Raw genomic sequence first — 24106 nt, 5'->3', positions numbered from 1 at the left:
AAGATGAGATTGGAGAAAAGGAGAGATGGACGTGTGTTCAACAGATGTCTATGCATTCCTGATGGAAGAAAAGGGAGATGGGATGTGTGTTCAACAGACATGTGCATTTCTGCTGCTTTCTCATCCTGTCCAACTCTTAAACCAGTCTCCTGAAGCCAACCCAGCAACTACTGCGGTGACCCGGCCCCTCTAGACTGTGCTGTGCCTGTTCTCTACTGAATGCAGCAGTAGTGGCACACTCTTCAGACTGCACAAACTGTGTTCTTGAGCACAGTTCAGTGGATGGAGGGGGTGGTAGACATGGGAAGAAGCATGATCCTCTGATCATCCTCCTGCCCACAAAGACCTTCTGTGCTTTCTTCTAGCATTTGTTCTGTTTTTCTATGAGGAAGCCAGCTCTATGCAGAAGCACATGGGCTTTGAAGCAGAGAACTCAAATACTATTGGTGTCTCTCATAATGGCCCCTCTCAGCCCCAGTTGTATTGTCTCTAATACTTGACCCTCTGTCTTAGGTAGGGTTTCCATTGCTGTGAAGAGACACCAAGACCAAGGCCACTCTCATAAAAGACTAGCTGGCTTACAGGTTCAGAAGTTCAGTTCATTATCATCAAGGCAGGAAGCATGATAGTATCCAGGCTGGCATGGTGCTGGAGAAAGACTTGAAAGTTCTATGTCTTGTTCTGAAGGGACCCAGGAGAAGTATGGCTTTCAGGCAGCTAAAGATGGGTCTTAAAGTCCATCTGCATAGTGACACTCTTCCTCCAACAAGGCCACACATCTAATAGTACCATTCCCTGGACCAAGCATTCAAATCACCACACCCTCAGTAGCTCCCAAGGACTGTGGTGAGGGCTGAGTCTATCCTATGTTCTTCTCAGATTTGTGATAGAATCTTCATCTCCTTTAGAAGGCAGATAGGAAATCGTTTGTCTCCATTTCATTCCTGCTTAAACCCATCTGAGTATATGCCCTCCTTGTTTCTTTCCCAAGAGCCCCACAGCCTGGAGTACAGAGAATGGGGACTGCCTTGGCTCAAGATTCCTCTTCCTACTGCCTAGCAGCCACCTCCTTGGCCCAGCCAAGGCCATCAGCTTGTGTGCATCTTTATCTTGCTCAACACCTCTAGCCCTGCCTGGCCTCACCCCTGCAGAACTGCCCCTCTTCCCTTCACATAAAGAGTCAGGATTGCCTAGTTATTAGTAAATGTCCTTTAAGCTTTAACTCCATTCCAGATGTTCTTTTACTCCCCTCTCGTCCCCACACATAGATCTGCTGATGAAGCTAACCTTGGTCTGTCAAGCTGACTCTCAGCCTTCTGAGCCAGTCTCTGGTCCCAGGAAGTCTGTCATGTTTACGCCTTTCTTACAGCCCTTGTTAGGACTCTTGTGCTCTCACTATATGGCCCTTGAGACCAAGCCTTGGGTTAGGAGCTGGGGAACTCAGACCTCACGCTCTTCTACTCTGGCTATTAACACAGTCTTCCAATCCCAGATAATTTTAGCTTGCCTAGGTTTCCCCTCCTTCTCTTCAGTGTATACCCAACCCAGAGCTTTGCAGGCTCTAAGGTGATTACCAGAGAAATGGATCCAAACCCATGAAAACTCCAGCTTACAGCCCTCGTTTTACTGCGTATGACAAGAGATCTGGTTCAGATAACGCACGAACAGAATAACAAGACCCACCCTTGTTTTATGAAGCACTAAACCTGCCTACTTCCAGGAGCTGTCCTTTCCCCATTCTCATGATGAGGAAACTGAAGTTTTGTTTGTTTCCCAGAATTATCCAGTGAAAGAACAGGATAGATGCAGGATTCAGAGCCTACCTTGGAAATGTAAATTTCCATCTTGTAGCTGCTAATGGTCAGCTTGTGTGAGGGTCCAGAGGTTCTCTAGTCATGTGTGGCTTGAAGAGTAGAGCTGCTTCAAGGCCTTTGCTGTTCCCTGCTGCCCTGAGAGTCCCCCTCAGTAGCCTTCATAACCTACCACTGCTTCATAGCCTGGCTAGGCCAGTCCATGGGCTCATATCCATCTATAAACAGGTCTGCTTAGGATCACATGGGTTGCAGAGTCCAACATTCTGCAAAAGCAGAGACCTCAGAACCTGCACTGCTGGCAAACTCCCAAGTGACCACTGTGTACCCTGGAGTTAGATCAGCTGCCAAGTGAGTGTGTTATAGCCAACATATTAATCACTTGCTCCATAATGTCCCCCAGGGAAAGCCACTAAATCTAGGCTGGCTTCTGAGTTGCCTCAGGGACCCTAGAGATTGAAGAGACCTAGTGCTTTTTCCTGTGTGAGTAGCTGCCTCCTTTCTAGGGCCTGGCCTTGAATGTAGAGAGCATGGGTTCTTCTGGAAGAAAATGTTGTCCTATGCCCTGTGGCCTCCCTGACCCAGGCACTCACATTTGCACATGCCTTCCAACTTCCTGCAGAGTGCACATAGACCCAATGGCCAGGCACAGGGGGCATGCCAAGGGTATGAGCACAGGAAGGCCCTAGTGGTTGTGCCAGGCCTGTGATTTACCACTGCTCCTCTATTGATCAAGACTCATTGTGGCTCAGAACTCCTGCCTTTTTAGGAGTCTGCATTCCCCATATGAAGGGAATTCTTTTACTGTTTCTAACAAGAGCCCAGTTCTTGGGTGACTTCTAGGGAGCTTTGCTCCAAGCCTGGGAATGTGAGATCAGAGTCATACTGACCCTAATGGGCCTGCTCACTATGCCAAAAACTCACCTCCCACCTTGGGCCTCAGATCCTCATCTGTTCTGTGATATGACTGTACCACAGGGTCTCAAGGCTCAGAGCAGTATTAGTTCTACTTGCTCCCCAGGCCTGCCTCCTTTTGAAGTGGTGGCTATGCCCCATCCCTCCTTTCCTGCCGTTTCTAGGATCCAAGTGAAGCCTCTGGAAGCTTGAGGTGGTTAATTAAGTTATGTACTAGTAGTTATGTACTAGAGAGCAAACTCTATAAGAGCCCTCATTCGTGGGTTACGGAACCTTTTTCTAAATAATGGACATTGGTTTAGCAACCACTGAAATACCTTCCAATAACATTTCTTCACAGTTCATGGTTTTTAAGTTGTATGTAATGCTATCACAATCAACTGCTGCTTTATCTGTAGCACAAAAGCCGAGGCAGAGATCACAGAGGTACACCTATGTGCCACCTTCCCGCATGCATGGACACAGCCCTGCATCAACTCTCTTCATTCCCTGGTGGGATTCTGGGGCACTTCTCTCTGTGGTGCTAATAGTCCCTAGGGTTCCAGGGACATACTTCCCTAGAGCTGAGGAAGGTCTAGGAGGAAGGAGTGCCTACAGCAGATTCCTCACAGAGTGTGTTTGTACTTTTGTATTGTATTCACTGGTATGCCTTCCAGTGTTCTGTGATGATGGTTGTCAGGAATGCCTGGGAGTTTTACTTAAATTAACAAGTGATTGCCTTTCCCATTAGCTCTGCAAACAGACCCTAATTAGTGAACTGGCTAATGATGGTTGCCTCTGGGGTCATTAGTCCTGACAGACAGTGTTGGCCCTGTGCTCCAGGTACTGCGTCACTGTCACAAAACCTGTTGTCAGGATCTACTGGAAGTTGAGTCTGGGAACACATGTCCTGTTGTCCCCTTCTTTTGTCTTTTACATTGTTTCCTTGACTCAGTAAATTACCTATGGATTAGAAGCATGGATTTTCAAGAAACAGTTCGGTTAGTCTGGGAATCACTTTAGGAACAGTGCTTGGCCCTGCAGCCTTGAGCTTTCCCAGTGAGCACAGTTACCTTTCCTCCTCAGGCTGCACCGGATGCTCAGCAAGCAGCTTTAAGGTGCCCCCAGCCCCAAGTTGTCAAGGAACAGGAAGGCAGCTCGGCAGGATGCAGAGGCAGGGCTTCTGTCTGACTTGCTACTTCTCAGGGCTTGTATCCTTTGAGAGTCTCCTGCCCTCCACAGGAGTGGACATCAGGCCTAGCACAGCCTGATACAAGATTGTTTGGTTTCTTTGATCTCTAGACACCCTGGGGATTTGCAGATAGAGCTTCATAGTAACTCTGGAAGTCCCAGGCTGGTGTTTCAGAGGTGAGGACAGCCCTGCAGGGTGAAGCAAAGTTCTGCAGAGGCTAGCACACAGGGCCAGGAACCACCATGACAAAAAAAGGTGCTTTGCATTCAGATGTTGTTACTGTACAGAATCTTCCTACATCTGCTGAAAATCTTGTGCTGTTTGATCTAAATGTCTATTTAAGCAAAGGCTAGAAGGCTGTTTGAAGGCATAAAGGGGAAAGACGGTATTCACCATACAAAGCTTAAAGTAAGTCATAGATGTAAAATGTATGACACTTTCCATATGATAAAAATGAGCAAAACTGCATTTAAATGTTCATAAGTAGCAGAAGTGAATCTTATAGAATGTTTTAAAATTGTGTGAAAGGGATCAGCAGAGCAGATCTTAACGAGCTCTCGCTGAATTACCAGCGTGACCATGAGTTTTGAAAGGCAGAAGCACAGTGTTGGTTGAGATGGGAAGGCAAGGTTTCTGCTTCCTCTTCAGACTGATGTGACAGAAAGTGCTGGGAAAGCCATAAGGGAAAGGCCTTGGCTGCTCCCATGGAGTATATATGCCTTCGATCCCTGCAATATGGATCATTCTATCCCTTCTCAACCTAGCAGTTCATGCCTCTGGATAACCACCTGGTGTTCTTTGCTTCTTACTCTCAGGACCAGACTGTCCCCTCTGGGAACAGAGCATCCCCACAGCCTGCAGCCATGCCACCCACCTTCACATCCCTTTCTTGTGGCTTCCTATCTTGGCTAAGGCACATCCATGGTTCCTTTGCTCTGAATCATTATGCTTGGGTGGGAAGATAGTGAGGCGTGGCTGTTAGAGCTTGGATAGAGAGTGTCCTCCACAGGCTCATGTCTTGAAGGCCTGGTCTCCATCTGATGCTAATGGAAGAAGGTGGAACCTTTAAGAGGTAAAACCTAGTGAAAGGAAGTCAGGTTTCTAGAGGCATACCCTTAATATGGGGATCCAGACTCCTCCTGTCTCTTTGCTTCTCAGCCACCATGAAGCAAGCAGCCTTTCTATCACCAAGTCCTGCTATGGTGTAGTATGCAAAACAACAGGGATGAGCACCCGTGGACTGAAACATGCAAGATAAACATCTCCTCCTTTCAAGTTCTGTGTCTCAGGCATTTTGTCAGTGACAGAATGTGACTTGACATAGTCATGTGTACAGAGTACCCAGTTCAGAAAAGTGCCAGTCCTAGATACTGCCAGGCTCACCACATGCAACTGTTGACATAGGACTCATTCCCTCGGAGATGCACTGCCAGCGCCAAGTTCACATGAGTTTCAACCACTCAGAACAAAACTCTACACTGTCTCATAACGTCTCATTCCTGAACTGCCATGTTGGAATAACACTTTGTTATATCTTATTAAGTGAAATACATTATTGAAATTAATTCACCTGCTTCACTTTTGCTAAGTTAACTATTAGAAAATGTTTAAGTGTACATGCAGCTCGCCTTCCACTTGTACTGGGAAACAATACTGCCTTCCCTTCCTCATGACCTGCATGCTTCCTCCTTTAACATGCCTAAAACCATGACTGCAACCCCACCAAAGAGAGCCTGTGTGTCCCCAATGGAGAGAATTGCACTAGGTCCTGCAGGTGACGATTGGAGAACAGCACCATTCTTATAAACAGCAGTTCCTCTATTTTTTTTCTGCTTTGAGCACAGGGAGGTCAGGAGCCATCAGTAGGCAAGTGAGAACCCCCACCGAAGTGGCTTCTGACATCACTGTATGGTCACTAGTTTTCTTGGTTTGAGTATAGCAAGAACTAAACTGGCTTTGACAGTCTCCACACCGAATCTAAGAAAATGAGCCAAGTTTACATGGCATGAGTACAAACACACAAAGTACCAACCAGGGTCTGGCTCGGGGTGAGGATGAGCTGTGTGGAGGTTCTGCTTACTTACTGCCATCACTGACTCAGCATATAGTGCTCCATTTAGACTCTTCAAAGTTGCATGTGTGCATGCATACATGGGTGCATGCATGCATGTGTTTTTAACATCAATCTCATTAAAAGACAAATGCCAGGATTTAAAATGAATGCCCATCATAACAAGAAGAGACAACTCTATCATCAGGGTGCCCTTCCTCCTAGGACCATGTTAGTAGGACCTCATCCTAGTCTGCTTCCTGTTTCTGTGATCAAAAACAACTTGGGAGGAAACAGTTTATTTCAGCTCATAAGTTACAGACTGTAATCTAGGGAAGCAGGGAGGGAGTTCAAGTCAGGAACTGAAGCAAAGAGGTGTTCTGCATTAGCTCCCAGGCTCACATTGAGTTACCTCTTGTTACAGCCTAAGTTCAGGGATGGCACTGCCCACTGTGGCTTGGGCCCTCCCACATCAATTAGCAATCAAGAAAATGCCCCACGGATATGCCCACAAGCCAGTCCTCTTGATAGTTCTTCAGTAGAGACTCCCTCTTCCCATGTGTGTCAGGTTGACAAGATAAACAAGGATATACCAGCAGTAGGCACCAAGGCAGTGGCAGACTCTAGGCTTATCCTCAGGATTGACCTAGACCCCTCTCTGATCCCTACTTTGAAGTCTCTTCAGAAGATCTGTTTGTCACCAACATGACCAAGGAAGCCTCTGCTGTACAGCCACCTTCTGAAGCTTCCTTCCTTTGGATGTCCTCTCCAAACACTGACTCCTCCTGCATGCCTCTCCCTTCAGACTTCCTGTAGACAAAGGGGTAGGAGGGCAGTCATATTTATCAGACCCTTTCTGTGCTCTTGGGAAATGACATTGAATACATTATCTCCCATTTATTGCCTTATTTTATAGTCAGTAAGATGGGGAGTCGCCAAAGTGAAGGCATTCACCAAGGTCACAGAGCTGATGAGTAGCAGCCTCAGGTTTCTGTCCAAGTCAGCCAGCTTCCATCAGCTGTCACACAGGAGGTATGACAAGCGAGTGTGGCTGGCACAGGACTGACAGTGGAATTTTAAACACCAGGGGTTTGGGTTTGGTTTTGTCTTGGGAAGCCATCAAAAGTGCCTGAGCTTTGAAGTGACAGGATCAGATGGGTGTTTTCAGGAGATAATTCTCAGAACCTTGTATTGTCTGCTAAGCTACAACTGTACCATCCTAAACCCAAGTACAAGAAATTACATCCGTCTATCCAATTACATGCATATGCCGGCCTAGTGTTCCAGCCTGCCTTTTTCAGTCTGTGTAACTGCCTCACTGTGTACACACACACGTGTGTGCATGTACATACCCATCATGGGGGGGAGGGGCATAATTTGGCAGAAGACTGACTGCAGTTGGCTTCCTGCCATGCAGCCACCGGCTTATGACAACTGTGACTTGTGTTTTGCACATACCTGGGTAGTGATGGAACAAGATGGGGATAGTGAGAAAGAAGATAGTCTGCTCACAAATACCCTAGAAATCACACCTTTCCCCAGCAATACTATTTGTGACTTCAGTTTTGAATTTCAGAAGGACTGGCAACCTTTGCCTCATGTAATTCAGTGAGTGTTTATTGAGTTCATACTGTGTGGGCCAGGGCTTTTGTGCCTGGTGTTTCATCGAGGTCTGTGTTCTTCTATAGCTACTAAAGATGAGGTGTGTTTGTATGAAGCAGTGCTGTGACGATAGATATTCACTTAGGTCCCATGCTAACACTTGCCATCTGCAGTACATGTCTTTAGCATCTACCCTTAGTCTGTTTTGCTGTTTCCTAGAGCATCTTCAAATTACAAATAACACAGAATACATACCAAAGAGTTCACACATGTGTGTATGTAAGTGTGTAGTTATAGATAGGCTGCATCTTTAGATGTTTTTTAAGATGAAAAAAAGTGTCATGTTTGAGCCTAATAGTTATAAAAATGGTATATGAATATTAAATATATAATATTACTATATAATAAAATATAGAAAAATATAAGGAAAGTATTTTTTAAAAATCTAAGTCTCTCCCTGTTACTATATTGGGGCGATCATCACTCAGTTCACAGAATGCAGCCACAAACCAGGCAAATGAGACATGGGTCCCATGCACTGCACATCTGTCCTTGGATTAACCTCATCCACATGTGGGCACCTTTCTGGTCAGTAGATGTCTAATTATGTCTTTATATTAATTGCCTGCCACTCTTCCATATGGTTATTTCAGAGAGTCTTGAGCAGCCCCCCACCACAAGCTGGGGTAGTTCCCAGCCCCTTCTTAAGGTAGCCAGCACTCTGACAAATGGTCTCGCCTGCCTCTGCACATTTCTATAAGTTCATCTAGAAAAAGTGGATTGTTCAAAACGTACACCAAGAGAGCCAGAAACACATATATTAGTATGCTTCTCAACTTGTCCTCCAGGAAGAACAAGTGCCATTTCCTACCCCACATAGTGATGGAGGAAGGTGTCCATTTTCCCAAGGCTTCCCAAGTCTGGTATTGTAACAGTATTTTGTTTTGTTTTTGTTTTAAAATACCTTTGCCAATTTCAGAAGGGAAGAGAGCTCTGGTTTCTACAACTCATTTCTTCAGTTACTAAGTGAAATCCAAGCCTTTTCTTACATTGCCGTGGCTCACTTACTGGCAGCCTGTGTTGTTTCTCACAAGCCTATGTGTGCCTTAGTGTCCCACTCACCCTGGTGTCTTTTGTTGGCTGCTCTAGTTAACGCTTTGTGTCATCATTGCCTCCGGAGTCCATTTGTAGATAGGAACAAGTATCTGTTATTCATGTTTTCATTTGTGATTTGTGTTGAATTGCAAAGGCTTTCCTTCCCCCAGGACTGTAATCCCAAGGAATAGTACTTGTGTGATTTTTCATTTTGTGCCCTTAAACTGTTACTCTAAATAGCCCACTGGGGTCCACTTGGGAGCCAGATGTGAGCACAGATCAGCTTGAATTTTCTGAGTAGGAGTCCTTTGTCCTGTTAGTTCTGATCTAAGTTGCTTGACCACACGCTAAGTTCCACTTGCACACACAGATCTGCTTCTAGACTCCTTTTCAGGATCAACCCTGCATATTTTAAACACACTTAAAATGTATTATAAAACTGCCATGATTCAAAATATTGTATTTCTAGTAGAACAAGCTTTTCTACCTTGTTTATCTTTTTCCAGCTTGTTTTTTTTTTTTAAGATGTATTTAGAATCATTTTGTCAAATTTCTCCAACCCTACTTACTCCTAGCTAGAAAAAGAAATGGAAATCTGGTAATGTCTTTTTTTGGATAAGCACATCCTCTTGAGTACATTCCATCCTATCAAGTTGCCATCCTTATTGTTTGGCTGCTTATGGCCAAGCTGAGGACAACACAGAGGAGTCCTGTGTCCCTTAACCAGGGCCCCTGAGTGCTGTACTTGTCACAGGGTTGCTTCAGCACTGTTTCTCTGAGGAGCCATATCCTGGTCTAAGCTGGTAGCCCTTCGTTCCTCAACTGAGTGTGTCCTTCAAATACCTCCCAAAGTGTCCTCCATGGCTACCACACAGCCTTTCCTTTATGAAATCCGTATCTGAATACAACTATCCCCTCATAAATCAGGTTCTACCTGCTTCCGTAGCAGCCTCTCCTTCCTTTCTGATCCAGAACAGAACATTGTCCATGAGTCTGTCCTGACTTAGTTGTTAGTTCCTTCACACAGACCTGTTCTTTCACCTTTCCTGCCACTAACAACCTTGATAATTTTAAAGAAAGTACAGGACTCTCATCTGTAGGGTGACACCCTGGCCTGTGTTTGCCCAGTATCCCCTCACAACCACAGTCAAGCCATATGTCCTCGGAGATCAATGGTATGCTCTAACAGGGTTTTGTCCCGTTGGGAGACCTGAGTCTTCCATCTACTACTTGACCATGTTGACCTAGGCCTATTCTGCTTGTACTAAAGATCCCATGTTCTCTGTTGCCAGCTAGTATTTTGTCAAGAAGTACTGTGGTAAGATGCCAGTGTGCTGACATTTTCCAGGCTGTCACTAAATCCTGAATGTATTGACATTCTCACCCAATCAGCCACCGCAGTGATGGCTGCTAAAGGGTGATGACTTATGCCCGAGTGTCTCCTGTGTTTCTGGATCGCTATTGTATCCCAAGAGAGTCTCACCTCCTTCCACCTCAACTCTGCATTCACTCACCTGGTTCTATGTGGGAGGCCCGGAAGCCACATTGTTCATTGGGTTGTAATGCTTCTTCTCAGTTCTTTAATGGAATGGCCTAGATTTCGGATTTCAGATTAAGACTTCCCTCTGTCTTTTCCCCCATCTCTTCTCTCTCAAAGTACATCTCAGCTTGTGGGAATGGGGTCCCCGTGTGGTCTTAATCTCCCTCTGTTCCAGTCATGGAGCCTGCCATTTAAGGAGTCAAGTGCCTTTGATTAATGGTATTGGACACCAGCTTCTGGGCCTGGGTGTGCTTGGTGCTACTGTGCTGCTCTCATTGTTCTGGGTATTCTCAGTAAGTGAGCTAGGAGGCACGTGTATGCATGGACTACATAGATAATCACATATGTGCACATATGTAGAACTGTATCCTTCAGGATTTCCATTTCTGTCTATAGTTTATATCAATATTCCCAACACCTAAGAGTTCTTAGCCCTTCTCCATGGTTCCCTCAGCATAGGAGCCACTCTTGGTCAGTGAACTGTTGTGTTCAGCGTAAGCCCTCTCCCAAGTACTTAGGCTGCTTTTGGCCCTCTGCCTTCATTTCCCCTCGTCCCTCTTGGCAGTATTCCACTAGTATTCTCATAGTATCCTCTCTATCAGGACCCCACTTATCCCTCTCGTGCTGAAGGATTAGACGGCTGGGAAAGGGCTAGTCTCCTGTTTCAGGAAATAGCCCAAAACCCTTCAAGGACTGCCAGGACAGTTTCAGAAAACAGACAGAACACCATTGACACCATCACATGGCTGGTAATGGTCAGTTTCCTCTCCAGGAGTCAGAGTGTCAAGGGTCCTGCTGGACCCTCCCCGCACAGGTTATGGCCAACCTTGTGACTGTGAGGTCAACTCTGGTTCAAAGTCAAGATCAGGTATCAGAGGATAAGATTGTCTGGGGGTGCCTTCTGCACTGAGAACGCATGGCTCCTTTTGTCCTGAGTGGCATCTGAGGTTCAGGAGAAGGGACGCTCTGGAGAAGATCCTCTTTGGCCCCTTGTGATTCACAGGACAGGGAGTGGGACTGTCTCCCTGCTGCCTGCCTGCATGTAATGGAACAGACCCAGTGACCAGGTGTCTTCCTAGGAAACACACAATCCAGGCTTTTCTGTGTAGCCCCAGTATCTGCATGTGTCCAGGTAATTGGGAAGGGCAGGACCCACAGGTGGGATGAGTTTACATGTGAGGTGTCAGTTGTGTGCATTCCTAGAATCCCCAAAACAGTGAGTTTCACAAAATAAATAAATAAATAAATAAATAAATAAATAAATAAACAAACAAACAAACAAACTCTGAATAGGTCACAGACCTAAATGTAATACACAAACTCCCAGAAGATAAGAGAGGAGTTGAGTTTAATGGTGACTTTTTAGATTGAATGGCAAAGGTACAAGCCATGAGAGAATGGATTGACACTGGACTTCATTAAGACAGAATGAGGACGGCTGGAGGAGGGGTGGGTACAGCATGGCCACTGATCTAGTTAGGTCTCGTCTGGAAGGATCAGAGAGTGAACAGAGCTCTAGGAAAAGTATTAGCAGACAGCATGGGAATAGAGTGCAGGTGGCAGCCTGGTGGTGCCAAGACAGGGTGTGCATGGCCAGGCTAGATGTATGAGGTAAGGCTGGAGAAAGTACTAAAAGTAGTCAGTGTTTCTGTGGCCGAGAGTGTGGAAGTCTAGGGTGCTAATGGCAGGTATGAGCCCAGATTTTGAGAGGTTCAAGAGGCTGGTTTGAGTATACTGCACAGTGAGGCTGCTAGAGGTCCAAGTTGGAGAAAGGGTCTGGCTAAAGGGCAGACCCAGCTTTAAACCACCCACAAGGAAATGTCTAAGTCTCACAGGCCCAGTGCTTGCTTTCCTGTCTTATGTCTGTGAGGTGACAATGTTTTCTCAAGAGCACATGGCATGAGATCCACTCTCCCTTTTGGGTGGCAAACTGAAGTAGAAAATCCCCATCACCTGAGCTCTAGGCTAGTCTAGCCAGCCACACTAATTGGGTGGGTGACTATGCATGCCTTTGGAGGAAATCCTGTCGTGCAGTTGTGCCCTGTACTGGCTAGTGTTGTGTCAGCCTGACACAAGTTAGAGTCTTCTAAAAGGAGGGAACCTCAGCTAAGAAAACACCTCCATAAGATCAAGCTCTCATAAGCCTCTAGGGCATTTTCTTTATGAGTGATGGGTGGGGGAGGGCTGAGCCCACTGTGGGTAGCGCCACTCCTGTGCTGGTGTTCCTGGGTTGTATAAAAAAGCAGACTGAGTGAGACAGTAAGCAGTCCTCCTCTCCCTTTTGCATCAGCTCCTGCCTCCAGTTTCCTGCCTTGTTTGTGTTACTGCCCTGACTTCCTTCAATGATGGACTACATTTTGGAAGTATAAGCCAAGTAAATTCTTTTCTACCCAATTTGCTTTTGGTTATGGTGTTTGTATATGGTTTGAATATGGTCGTCATATCAGTAGTACTTCTTCTGGATACTTCTAGATGCTACTGTGTTGCATTTGGCCCAGGCTGGGCAGGTGAGCTCCAGAGCACTTCATAGCAGGCCACTGCTGCTTGAAGGTCTCCCATGTGTACAGGTTCCACACACAGGACCAGGATATAGCAGGAACTCTTGCCTTGGCAAACTCCTCAGATCTGGAGGAGAAAGGAGTCTGAGTCACCAAGGACAGAGGCTGCCAGGCACAGAAAGGGTGGGAGGTGAATATCAGGAAAACTGTGGGCTGCAGAAGAAAACACTGTCTGACTGTCAGAGAGAGTAGGCAAAGCCCAGCCAAAGGTAGAGCCCATGTAAGTCTCAACTACAAGAACCTGTGCAAAGTAGAGCCCCTGTGACTCTTAATTATTGATGCCTTGCCAACTTCAGATAAGCAATATCTGCTTTCTGCTAGGTGTTCTGTGCAGACCTGCAGAAGCACTGTACTATATTATGGTTCCTGCCTTTCAGACACCCTGGTTTAATGGAGAGACAGCTCTTACATGAACTGCCTGCAGCATGCATGTGTGGTTTTCAAGTGGGTAGTGGGCAGTGCCTAGGACCCTCAGCAGCAGCAGCCCAGCAAGGGCCACAAATCCTTAGGTGACTGGAGAACTGGAGGCAGAGACAGTCAAGAATACTTCTCCCAGTGGGAGGGAACCAGAGAGGCAGGAGGCCAGTCCATGCTCTCATAGGTGGGCAGTAGTGAGACAGTATGAACCAGCCCCTCTCTAGGATCTTTGTAATAGCATGTGTGGGATATAGAAAATGTTCTGGGTGGTGGGGAGCATGGGAGCTATGGTGCAGACCCAGGAGAGCATGGCACATGTTAAGAGAATGACCTGTAAGTAGTGTGTTCTCTTACCACCAGCTCACTTAGCAGCTGTTAACTGCTGCAGTGCTGCAGTGCTGGGAGTAAATGAGCAACAGCAAGAGTTGCAGAAAGAAAAGAAACAGAAGTGCAACCAGTGACAACTCAGTACACTGAAGGTCACCTTGTCCGTCCAGTTCCAGCTGCATGGGGTAGGATACAATGTAAACCTACAGCACTGAGGTTCTCTATAGAGGAGCAGAGCAATCTGCTGGGTGAGCACAGGCCTTAAGTGACTGGAGAACTGGAGGCAGAGAAAATAGCCAGAGCCCCTGGGAACTAGAGCTCAGGAGATAGCAGTTTCTATGTGAGAGGGCAGACAAGACTCATAGAGCCATGTATAGACTGTAAAGGGCTCTGAACATCCACTAAGGGTTCTCATCTCTCACAGGCAACAGGAACCAGTGAAGAGCTGGGGGGCTGCCTTGTAGTCTGATGATCTGCCTCCCCACTAGTAGCAGGACAGTAAACCCAGAAGCCAAGGAATTCTTGAGGGCCCTGAATCTAGATGGCCAGAACAGACAGGTGAGAAGAGGTTTTTCTGAGATTCAGAATCTGGATAGCTCCAATACAATCCCACTCTGCACCATTTGGGCCTTTGAGAAACTTCTTTCCTATTGTCACCTGACCCAGGACAGCTTAGGGACAAATCCTATGAAAGCAGTTGTTTTAGTTAGGGTTTTACTGCTGTGAACAGACACCATGACCAAGGCAACTCTTATAAGGACAACATTTAGTTGGGGCTGGCTTACAGATTCAAAGGTTCAGTCCATTATCATCAAGGTGGGGACTCATGGCAGCATCTAGGCAGGCATGGTGCAGGAAGAGCTGAGAGTTCTACTTCTGCATCTAAAGGCTGCTAGCAGAATACTGGCTTCCAGGCAGCTAGGACAAGCGTCTTCAAGCCCGTGCCCACAGTGACACACCTATTCCAACAAGGCCACAAACTCCAAATAGCGCCCCTCCCCAGGCAGAGCATATGCAAACCATCACAGCAATGCAGTCCTTTGATTACAAACCAGACTACCTCAGAGTCTATGCAGGCTCAACTGCTTTGGCTGCTGTGGTTGGAGTGAGGCCGCTACTTCATGCTTTCATGGCTCCCTCAGGGCTGAGGTAGGCTTGGTCTCTTCACCAGGGTACTTTACTGGTACGTGGAGTCAGTACCCACATACACCACATTCATAGATGGGTGCATACTTAGATGGAGGGCACATCATAGAAAGCAAGAACTGGTGTCCTTGGGTCAAGAATGATGCGGGTGCTAGTGATGAGTTGTGGAGACAGAGAGGAACAGAATAGATAATCTGATCATGTATTATTTCCTGTTGTTACAACAATCACGTGGATTCTGGATATGAAGTTTAATATCGGACTGAGCAGCTCACAGGACCATTAGGAGAGATGCAAAACAGAAAGTCAAGGGAGACAAGTCATAGGTCAGGAGGAGTGGTAACTCAGAAGACCTCAGCCTCAAGCACTGAAGTTGGTAGCTCTTGGGGAAGGTGCCAGGCATCTCAAGAGTCTCTGAGCCTGCATATCTATAAGCCAATTGTATGGCTCTCAAGAGCCCCTCACAGCCACTGGGTTGGCTTCAGGCTGCTGGGCCAGAGCCCTGAAAAGTGGAGTTTTTCTCTGCCGTGGTCCAGGACTTGACTCTGGGGTTGAACTGGGCCCGCCTGCTCTGTGTCAGTCCCTGCCAGGTCCCATTCCATCATATAGAGGGTCTTTCTATGTAAATCAGCTAAAGTGTCTTAGACCTAGGGTTTCCTTACTAATTAGCCAGCGCCAATGGTTTGCCTCTTTCCACAGCTCCATTAGGGCCATGCTTCCCTAGCTTCTTGTGGCAGAGCTTCAGCGTCTGCAAGTCAGCCAGCCTGAGCAGCATGACCTCCATCCAAAACACCCTGTACGCCAGGGTTCCCAATGCCCTGCACTTCCAACAACATTCCTAGTATTTGGCTTCCTTTAGAATAGACTTAAGACATGAGAGCAGTCAAAGCCACTGTAGGGCCAGACACAGTGTGACAGCCACTGTGAGCTACTCCACAGGGGCCATGACCACTATTGGTGCCCTCTATTTTTGGACCCTCAGAACCGTATACCACATGTACCCCCAGGTTCCTGCAATATAAGCTGGTCAAATACACTAGTCTTTGTGGAGGACAGCACTTCCTCCTGGAGCCCTGGTACATCTCCCAACAGTGACGGGGGAAAGTTCTGGCATGTTTCCATGTACCCTGAGAGGTACTGTCCTGGCATCTTCATGCAAGAGAAAGCTAACTCCAGACTGCATCATGGAGATGCCCAAATGCCACCTTAAAAATGCCTCTGGGCCTCAGGCTTATGAGTAGGTGGACAATATCCACTCTAGAAGTTACCACAGTGACTGGGGTGGGAGGCAGGGTAGAGGCACTAGGCTCAAAACTAAGCTCTGTTTTTACCCTGTCACACTCAACATTACTCAGCAAACACTTAAAGTTTCCAGATCTGTACTGGGACTTTCTCACCGAGCACCTCAGCTTTGTGGAAGAGGCTGAGCGGGACACAGATTTCTTGACCTGAACATAGCTGGCTGGGCCTTGGGTACTGAGCTTGTCACTAGGACTAAAGCAGAGCTCAAAAACCAGGTCCAGGTGGCTGGCCATGGTCCTTCAGAACAGCAGTGTGACCATGCTTTAGAGAGATCCCTCTAGTTAGTGTCAGAGGGCTGAGTTATAGAAGTGACCAGATGAGAGTGTGATGAACTAACCAAGATGGACAGAGGTTCCAGGTGTCAAATGACCAAGGCTCCAGAGAGAAGGGGTTAGGAAGGGCTTTGCCTTGAGGAGGCGAGAAGAGGCATCTGATCCCCTGAAACTGGAGTTACAGGCGATTGTGAGAAGCCATGTTGAGTGCTGGAAACAAAACTCAGGTCCTCTTGAAGAGCAGCAAGCTCTCTTAGCTACTAAAACATCTAGTCAGCCCCAACTGCGGGCCCTTCTTGATTATGCCTGAGAACCTCAGACCATAGCTACAGAGACTACTGTGGGACATCTATCCCAATATAGTCACCCTCAGACATTGGAGACCACAGTAACCTGCTGTTTCCCTCCGTACCTCTGAGACTCTGAAAGGGCCCTGCTCTTTCACACATTGGGGGTGGGGAGGATGTACAAGTACACATACAGTCCCTCCCTCTCATCCCACTTAGCCCTGTGCCTCTTAGGGATGGGCATCTGAGGGCCAGACTGACAATGATCCCGAGTGGCATGTTAATCAATAGTGGGTCCCTGGGTCCCATTTACCCAGGTTGAGTGGCACATGGTCGATAGTAGCCAGTTAACCCACTCCCTTGAAACCTGCCTGTCTGAACAGTGCCTGCGCCCTGGCCACGGGATGGAACAGAAGCTGCCTTTGAGCAGCTGGGCAAGACGTGACGGAGATGAATGGCTAGTGCATGTGGAATCTCGTTGCTGCTGCTGTAATAAAAAGCCTGCTCCAAGGTCCCCACCAATGTTTCCTTGAAATTAAATATGAGGAGGGCAGATAATAGCCAGATTCCATACCAGACCAATATTATCAGATTGATGTCAGCAGTGATAATAGGAGAAGGATAAGTTGATGAGATCCCATTTATTAAATAAAGTGAGCGAGACAAAGGACGGGGGCTGCATGTGAGCAGGTGTACAGTGAGCACCTCATGAGAGGCAGCTGGGGAAGGAGTAGCACCCTGGATTTGCTGCAGGAACTCCCCTTGCCTGCTGAGGCTGCAGTGCAGGTGACAGCAGGGGAGATCCTGCCCCTCTGGCTTCCTATTGTCCTGCCTTGCTGTGTTCCTTGATTTACTACGAACTTGCCTTTCTTTGTGTGGAGCCTTCCCTACTACACCCCTTTCCAAGTGGACTCAGCAAGTTTCCTGCCATTGAGAAGCCCTGCATACCTTGTGGTATAAGCCTGTATTTTGTTTCTTTCTTGTATCCTTGATTGTCTCTTCTTTTGAATTTTGTGGCATTTTCTAGAAGTTACGTGCATTAGAGAGACATGGGCTTTGGAAATGGACACCCGGGCTCTTGTTGCCATGCTCCTGTCTTACTGCTGCATGCCTTGAGAAAACCACTTAGACTTTTTGAGACTCATCCCTATGTACAGAATGAGGCAGCAATGCCTGTCTCACAAAGCTGCTGTTTGTATTCTGGGGAATGTTACAGTTTTAGTAATGTATGTTGTTGGGGACACAGTAGTCCCAGTAGTTCCTAGCACAGTCAAGTTAATCAGAGTAGCAAAGACTTCACCTACATGCACTCCCATTTGAGTCTGGGTTTTCTTCCTAGGCTGTTTACTTGGATTAGATGTCTTCTTTGCCCTCTCCTTTCCCCAGGCTGTTCCCCCAGGTGAGCCCCAGATTTCTCCCAGGGTGTGGACTACTTAGGGAGCAAGGTCATCCTTTAGAGCCACTCATGAGATACTTGCCTTCGCTTGGCCACAGTCATTCACCTCTCAGTGTAGATGGTGTCTGTCTTCGTTGGGGTTACCATTACTGTAACCACTACTGAATCACAACAACCAGAAGCAACTTGGGGGGAAAAAGGTTTCTTTGGGTTACACTTCCACATCACTATTTATCATTGAAGGAAGCCAGGGCAGGAACTCAAATAGGGCAGGAACCTGGAGGCAGAAAGTGATGGAGAGCTACTTATTGTCTTGCTCAGCACCAGCCCAGCAATGGCACCACCTACACTAAGCTGGGCCTTTCACATCAGTCGTCAACCAAGAAAATGCACCACAAGCTTCCCCTCTTCCAAAAAGACTCTAGCTTGGGTCACATTGACATAAAACCAGTGAGGACACTGCCTCACAAGGTTGACATAAAACCAGTGAGGACACTGCCTCACAAGGTTGGGGCAGAGACATTGCTGGGCCTGGCATCTGTCCTGGTGCATGCACAGTAGGTGTTTGGTAGCCCAGAAACTGGTGCCACCCTCCACTCCACCACTTCCACACTGCCCCCTGTGTTCTGTCGTGCTGCCACTCAAAGCCACCAAAGGTCACATGTTCTCCCAGTTTTAGAGACTGAGAGTCCAAGTGCAAGGTGTGTACAGTTCCTGCCCCTCTCATCCAGTGCAGAAGCTGCAGATACTCCTGGTAGCCCCTGCGCTCCTTGGCTGATAGTGGAGGACAACCTTCAACTCTCGGCGCACAGCGTCTCATATGTCTGCCTCTGTCTTTGTTCTTCTCATGCGAGTGTGCACTAGACTACCACTGGGTGACTCACTCTACTTCTGTCACCTGTCTTTACTAAGTAGTGTATCCATAGCCACACTGTGTCCAAATAAGGTCATGTTCCAAGGCCCAGGAAAGATGTGGAAAGTGAAGAAACTCCAAGCCTCTGACTTCTAGGTGTGCTTATTCCTGGGCCACCCACTCTGGGCACCAGTTTCTATCTTGGTGGATTTGTAGGATCCAGATTGACGTAAGCTAAGCAGAAATATAGATGTGTACTTCAGAAATGGAAAACCTGACCGGCTTCTGACATGTTAAGGCGATGTGTGATCTGAATGAGGGCTGTGGCTACTGGGGACCTGATTTTTGAGCCATCTGCTATAAGACTTTGCATTTACTGAGTGTGTTGAGACCATGTGTCAGCTGAGCAGGACGTCCACAGCCACCTAAGCTGACACCCATTCACAAGATCATTCTTATCTGTTGGAGCTGTTGTGCAGCACTCAGCAAAACAGGTCACCTTGAATGGGGAAAGCCACCCAATACCTGTTTCCAAATGGTTTGACCTGACTAGCCCTACCCTATTTCAGAGAAAGATTCACTTCAGTAGCTGTGCCTCTCCTCAGATTGTTCTGTGCACAACAGATAAAACTTCTGTTGACATTCGCCTGCCTGTGTGTGTTCCTACTGTGCTGAAGTCCCAGCACAGCCTCAGCAGTAGCAATGCTGTGCAAGAGATAGAATTCACACAGCCCAGTTTCTCCCTACCTACAAACCCACTATGTGTTCTCTGAAGTTTCCTCTTAGCTCCCAGGCCCTCTTATCAGGGAGCAGTTGTCAGTGAGGTGGGCAGCCCTAGGGGCCATGAGAAAAGAGGCTAGTGATGAAGCCACTCCTCTCCTCACTTGCAGCTCAGCCTATATCAGCAGCTCTGTGGGGGATGTGAGTCAGAGCTCTGGCTCCCAGTGTGCCTCTCATACTGAGCCTAGGAGCCTGCTAGGGTACTTTCTCGATAAGGACAGAAAGCCTCATACCACTTAGAGCTGAGGTAGTAGCCTCTGGTGTCTGCCTGGTGCCTGTAGACCATGACTATGCAAGGTTAACTCTGCAGGGAAGATGCCTGCGCCTTCCCAGGTATGAGACAGAGAACAGAGTCAGAAGAGGAGACAGTGGGATAGGGGTGCGAGTTAAGACTTGAGGGTGATCTTGAGGGACCTCAGAGCAGTGCTCATAGAGAGCACTTGTCTAAGACATGAAGCTACTAAGAGCTCTGTCTTCCAAGGCCCCATACAGCTCCAAAAGGCCCATAACTGGACAAGCTCTTAGGAAGTTACAAAAGAGGTGATGCACAGTACACACTGGGCCTCTCTGTACATCAGGTAGAAACCCGCAAGGGGGTCTTCAAAAGATTAGGAGAAAGACTCCTCTCCCTCATATATCTGAAGGTGTGATATAAATGCAGAGGCAAAGACCTCAGATGACCTCACTGGAGCTTGGAGAAAGCCCCCTTGAGCAGCATTGGGCACAACTATGAGGTTTGGGGCTTCTGCCCTATAAGTAGGTTTTCTCTCTTGTGGCTTGGCAGCTTGCCACAGTATCCCAGCCTGCCTGCCCACTTGTGTTGCAAACCCTCTATCTGGTTCTTGTCTCCGTTGACTCTTATTGTTCCAGCTATATATGGGTTCCTCACTCCTTCACTGGCACATTTCTGAGGGATAGACCTGTGACCAAGTTCTGCTCAGCAGAGAAAGGTGAACTGGGTGAGTGAGGTTTCTAGAAAGAGTCAGGCCTGATTAAATGAGGCACCATGCCTACAGAGAGGATAGTGCATGATGACTGTGGTCCGGGGCTGGTTCAGGAAGAAGGGTGGACCACAGGCAGCAGCATCATAAAGCAAATGGCAGTGGTGGAAGGGCCCATTCAGACCCCCGAGCTGGGCATGAGACATTGCAGACTGACTTCCCAAGCCCTTGGTTACTTTGCTGCTGGCTCTTCTTAACTGATGACTCTCACGTGGCTGAATTATCTTGATAACAGCATTCTCTTCTCTGATGTCTGCTGCATGGCTGACACTCTAAATTCAGAGGTGCTGGGCAGGAGAACAGCATGCTGGCCTGAAACACAGCTTGCCAAATACTCATCCTTTTTATTGCCAAAGAATGTGAGGAATGGCTCACTGCAGCTTTATAACTGTCAGGTGTCACTGCAGGTCCACCACAGCTGTTACAAACATGGGCAAGCTTTGGCGAAAACCCTCTGGAAAGCTGATGGGTAGATGGCACCACCACAATAAATACACCCTCCCCATACACTGCTATGTGATGTAACTTCTCTATACCACAGTTTTCTCATGTGGGAAAAGGAGGCAGGGAAGAATAAATAACATGTGCCACATAGAGCCAGGAGAGGTTAAGGGAGCATGTTTTTACCAGTATGCAGCTGTGTGAGCTGCTGCGGTGGGGCGTGAGAGTATGTGTGCACAGGACCCTGAGTAAAGACGTTAAAGGAGGTTCGTGGAGGGGAAGGATGAGTGTGAGAGAATGGGTGCAGGGAGGAGTGGAGTGTGTAGTGTGGGAGGGGTGTGAGAGCAAGTGCATGTGAGTGGGGAACTCTGGAATCACAGTCAATGGTTGTATGGCAGGACTGTGGGAGTGTGCGTAAGGTACATGAGAGTATGTGTAGATATGTGTGTGTGAGTTGTGGGAACACTGGATATGTGACAGTAATGGAGGCAGGGGGAGGAGAGCTACGTGCAACAAAAAAGGCATCTGGTAGTGGACATGTCACAGGCGGCCTCAGGGAGCTGGGAGGGGCACCTGTAACAGTGTAATCTGTTGTTTACTTTCTTATCACTTGTTTTGCATCATAATTGTAGAAAGTCAGCATATTCATTTGTTGTAGATTCTCAAACTATTTTGATAAAGGAAGAAAGAAAAGATAGTAAAATGCCACAACACATTGCTACAGTTATCTCTAAGAAGTGTATCTTTGTTTTATCTTTTTGACATCTCTGTAGGATTCCTTATTACAGTAGTAAATGAGGACAAGGGTTTTGAGGGTAAATGGCATTCCTAACACATGGCTGTGGCATCAGGTCAACAATGCACAGAAGACTTCTCAGACAGAGGCTGACCCAGCCAGCTGGGAGGTTGTCCAGTGTTATGTCCTCCAACTGAGGCCCTGCCCACCAGGCCCCTCACCCTTCCTGGTTGCACTTGGATACTCATGGCAGCAGTCAATCAGCATATAGCCCCATTCCCCAATCCATTCAGTACTGACCACTGGCCACAGGACCAGACCCTGCAGCTCCTCACTTGTAGAGTGAACTGAGCATGGATGGATAGACATCCAGAGCTTATCAAGTGTCTTTCTGGGTGTTGAGTGTGAGTTCTTGCCTTGCATGCCTTCTAATGCCAGCCATCTGTCCTTATCATTCCCCAGGCCCCGCAGAGTGGAGCCTGTATGCTCTGGCCTACAGGCCCAGATCCTCCGCTGCTACCGTGACCATCTGCATGAGGTACTTCTATGCTCCGACCTGGCCAAGGCATACCAGCACTGTGTGAGCACCGCCCGCAAGGTAAGGCCATCTGCTTTAGTGTGTAAGCATGAGACAGCCTATGCCTGGGCCCCTGCATTTAGATGCCCCATCCTCCACCTGGCTCAGAGCCCTTTCTCACTACTCTTGGGACCCCAGACATGTCCATGGGAGCAGTATCCCCTGTGCTGCTCTACCTGATTGGGCTTGTGAAGTCTGTCCACCTTCCTGGAGCAAATGGCAAACTTCTCACCTTTCAGCAGAGGGGCTGAGAGGACTACCCAGTTATACCCCTAGCTTTCCTTGGCAGAAGCAACTCTAAGCCTTGCTCCATCCACCCTGTGTCGGTGGCCATTTTCAGTCTCCATGCCCCCTTAGTATATCCCGAGTGAAAACCTGGAAAAGGTGGTGCTGATGATGCTGGACAGACCCCAGGAAGTTCCAGTGTGCCTCTGTCACTCCACATGCCTAAAAGAGGCTGGGGACTTTCCAGGCCCAGCCTCTCCTTCCTGGCCCTACATCTAATGCTCCTAGAAACATCAGAGGCCAGCTCTGAGCCACCTCTAGACCATGCATACAGTCTGGCACAGTGTGGGCCTCAGTACCCAGGCTCATAGGGCACCCTATGACTGAGATACACTTACTGGAAAAACTTGGTGTCATCTGCCAGCTCCACAGAACATGTTCCCTGGCAGAGGTGAGATAGGAGTGAAGGATCCCAGGAAAGATTAGCTTCCAAAAGCAGTTAGATAGCAGAGGCTTTCCTGGGCCAGCTCAGGACACCCAAGGGCTTTCCTCCAGGTACAGAGCTGTATATGCCTGCCTGGAGGTATGCAGAGCTCCCTAGAGCAGGAACCTGACTGCAGTTGCATTCTCCCAGTATCTCGCTTAGAAAACGTCGAGTTGCTAGAGAACAGAGAGGGCCTTGCTTAGACAGAGCAGAAGTGAGCAAGGCCACACTAGGCCAGGGTGGGGGTCAGCCATACCCCTGTAAGAACAGAGAAGGGAGCCTGGACCTCTGGGGATAAAGAGGTGGTGCTGGCTATTGTTGGTGCAGAATGAGTTAAGTAAGAGCCTGTGCCCTGCTGGGCAGTGATGAGAGACCTGGTCTAGGTCTCAGGCCAGCTAACTGACTAGTAGCCAGTTATGCTCCAGGGAGATGGCCACTGTCCGGTTGCATTCTGCAGGAGCCTGGAAAGCATGGGGCCGGGGCTGAGGGCTCTTGTACCTGTGCCTGGGCCATCTCTGGGGAAGAAAAGGGCTCAGCTGAACTCTGGCTGTTCTCTTTGAAGGGCTGAGGAGCAGCATCCTTCCTGGAGCCTTGAAGAAGGGACCGATCATGAGACCACAGACCATGGTCCCCATGCCCTGCAGTCTCTGACTGAGCACCCATATGCCTCTGAGCATGGGGCTGCCATGCTCAAGAAACAGTATGTGCTACTGATGGAAAACAAATAAAGCAGATGTCTTTGTTTGCAGTCATTCACTCATTGGCACCCAGTCACTTCTGTTGACTCTGTGTCCAGCCGTCTGTTGGTCACCAATGACACAGAGCCTCACAGGACAGACTGCCTCTCTGGGGGAGTAGTAGGCCTGGGAGGGGGATAGCATGGAAACCCATAACTGCATGACCACACAAAAGCCACCATGGAGCAAGTATGAGAGGAAAGAAGGGAGGTGGTGTTTTCTTGGGATAGTGCCAGCATCCAGGAGGACCTTCTCTTTGCTCTCAGGAAGGCTGGTGGGTAATTGCAGGGCAAAGCAGAGCCATGAGGAGTGGGCCCCAGGTGGGGAGGAGCAAGGTGCTCTGTAGCTAAGGAGGCAGTGGCATGAGAAGAAAAGAAAAGTTG

The 24106-nt window shown here is 48.0% G+C and overlaps 1 protein-coding gene across 4 annotated transcripts in view; it reads left to right on the top strand.

Annotated features, from left to right (window-relative positions):
* The window catches only part of Chchd6 (coiled-coil-helix-coiled-coil-helix domain containing 6), a 220701-nt gene extending 196948 nt beyond the window's left edge, over positions 1 to 23753 (top strand). For 3 of the 4 annotated variants that reach the window (XM_039107369.1, XM_039107371.2, XM_063285819.1), the window contains 2 exons: positions 22163 to 22298; positions 23549 to 23742. In XM_039107369.1, the coding sequence (XP_038963297.1) occupies positions 22163 to 22298; positions 23549 to 23554 (142 nt within the window). In that variant the 3' untranslated portion in view covers positions 23555 to 23742. Of the gene's footprint in view, positions 1 to 22162; positions 22299 to 23548 lie in introns of all 4 variants that reach the window. The other variant, NM_001106608.1, reaches the window with a different exon arrangement.
* The last annotated feature ends 353 nt before the right edge of the window (positions 23754 to 24106 follow it).

The sequence above is a fragment of the Rattus norvegicus genome, chromosome 4 (assembly GCF_036323735.1).
Source record: "Rattus norvegicus strain BN/NHsdMcwi chromosome 4, GRCr8, whole genome shotgun sequence".
NCBI lineage: Eukaryota > Metazoa > Chordata > Mammalia > Rodentia > Muridae > Rattus > Rattus norvegicus.
Note: the sequence above shows the minus strand (reverse complement) of the source record. Positions and strands in the feature narration are given on the sequence as shown.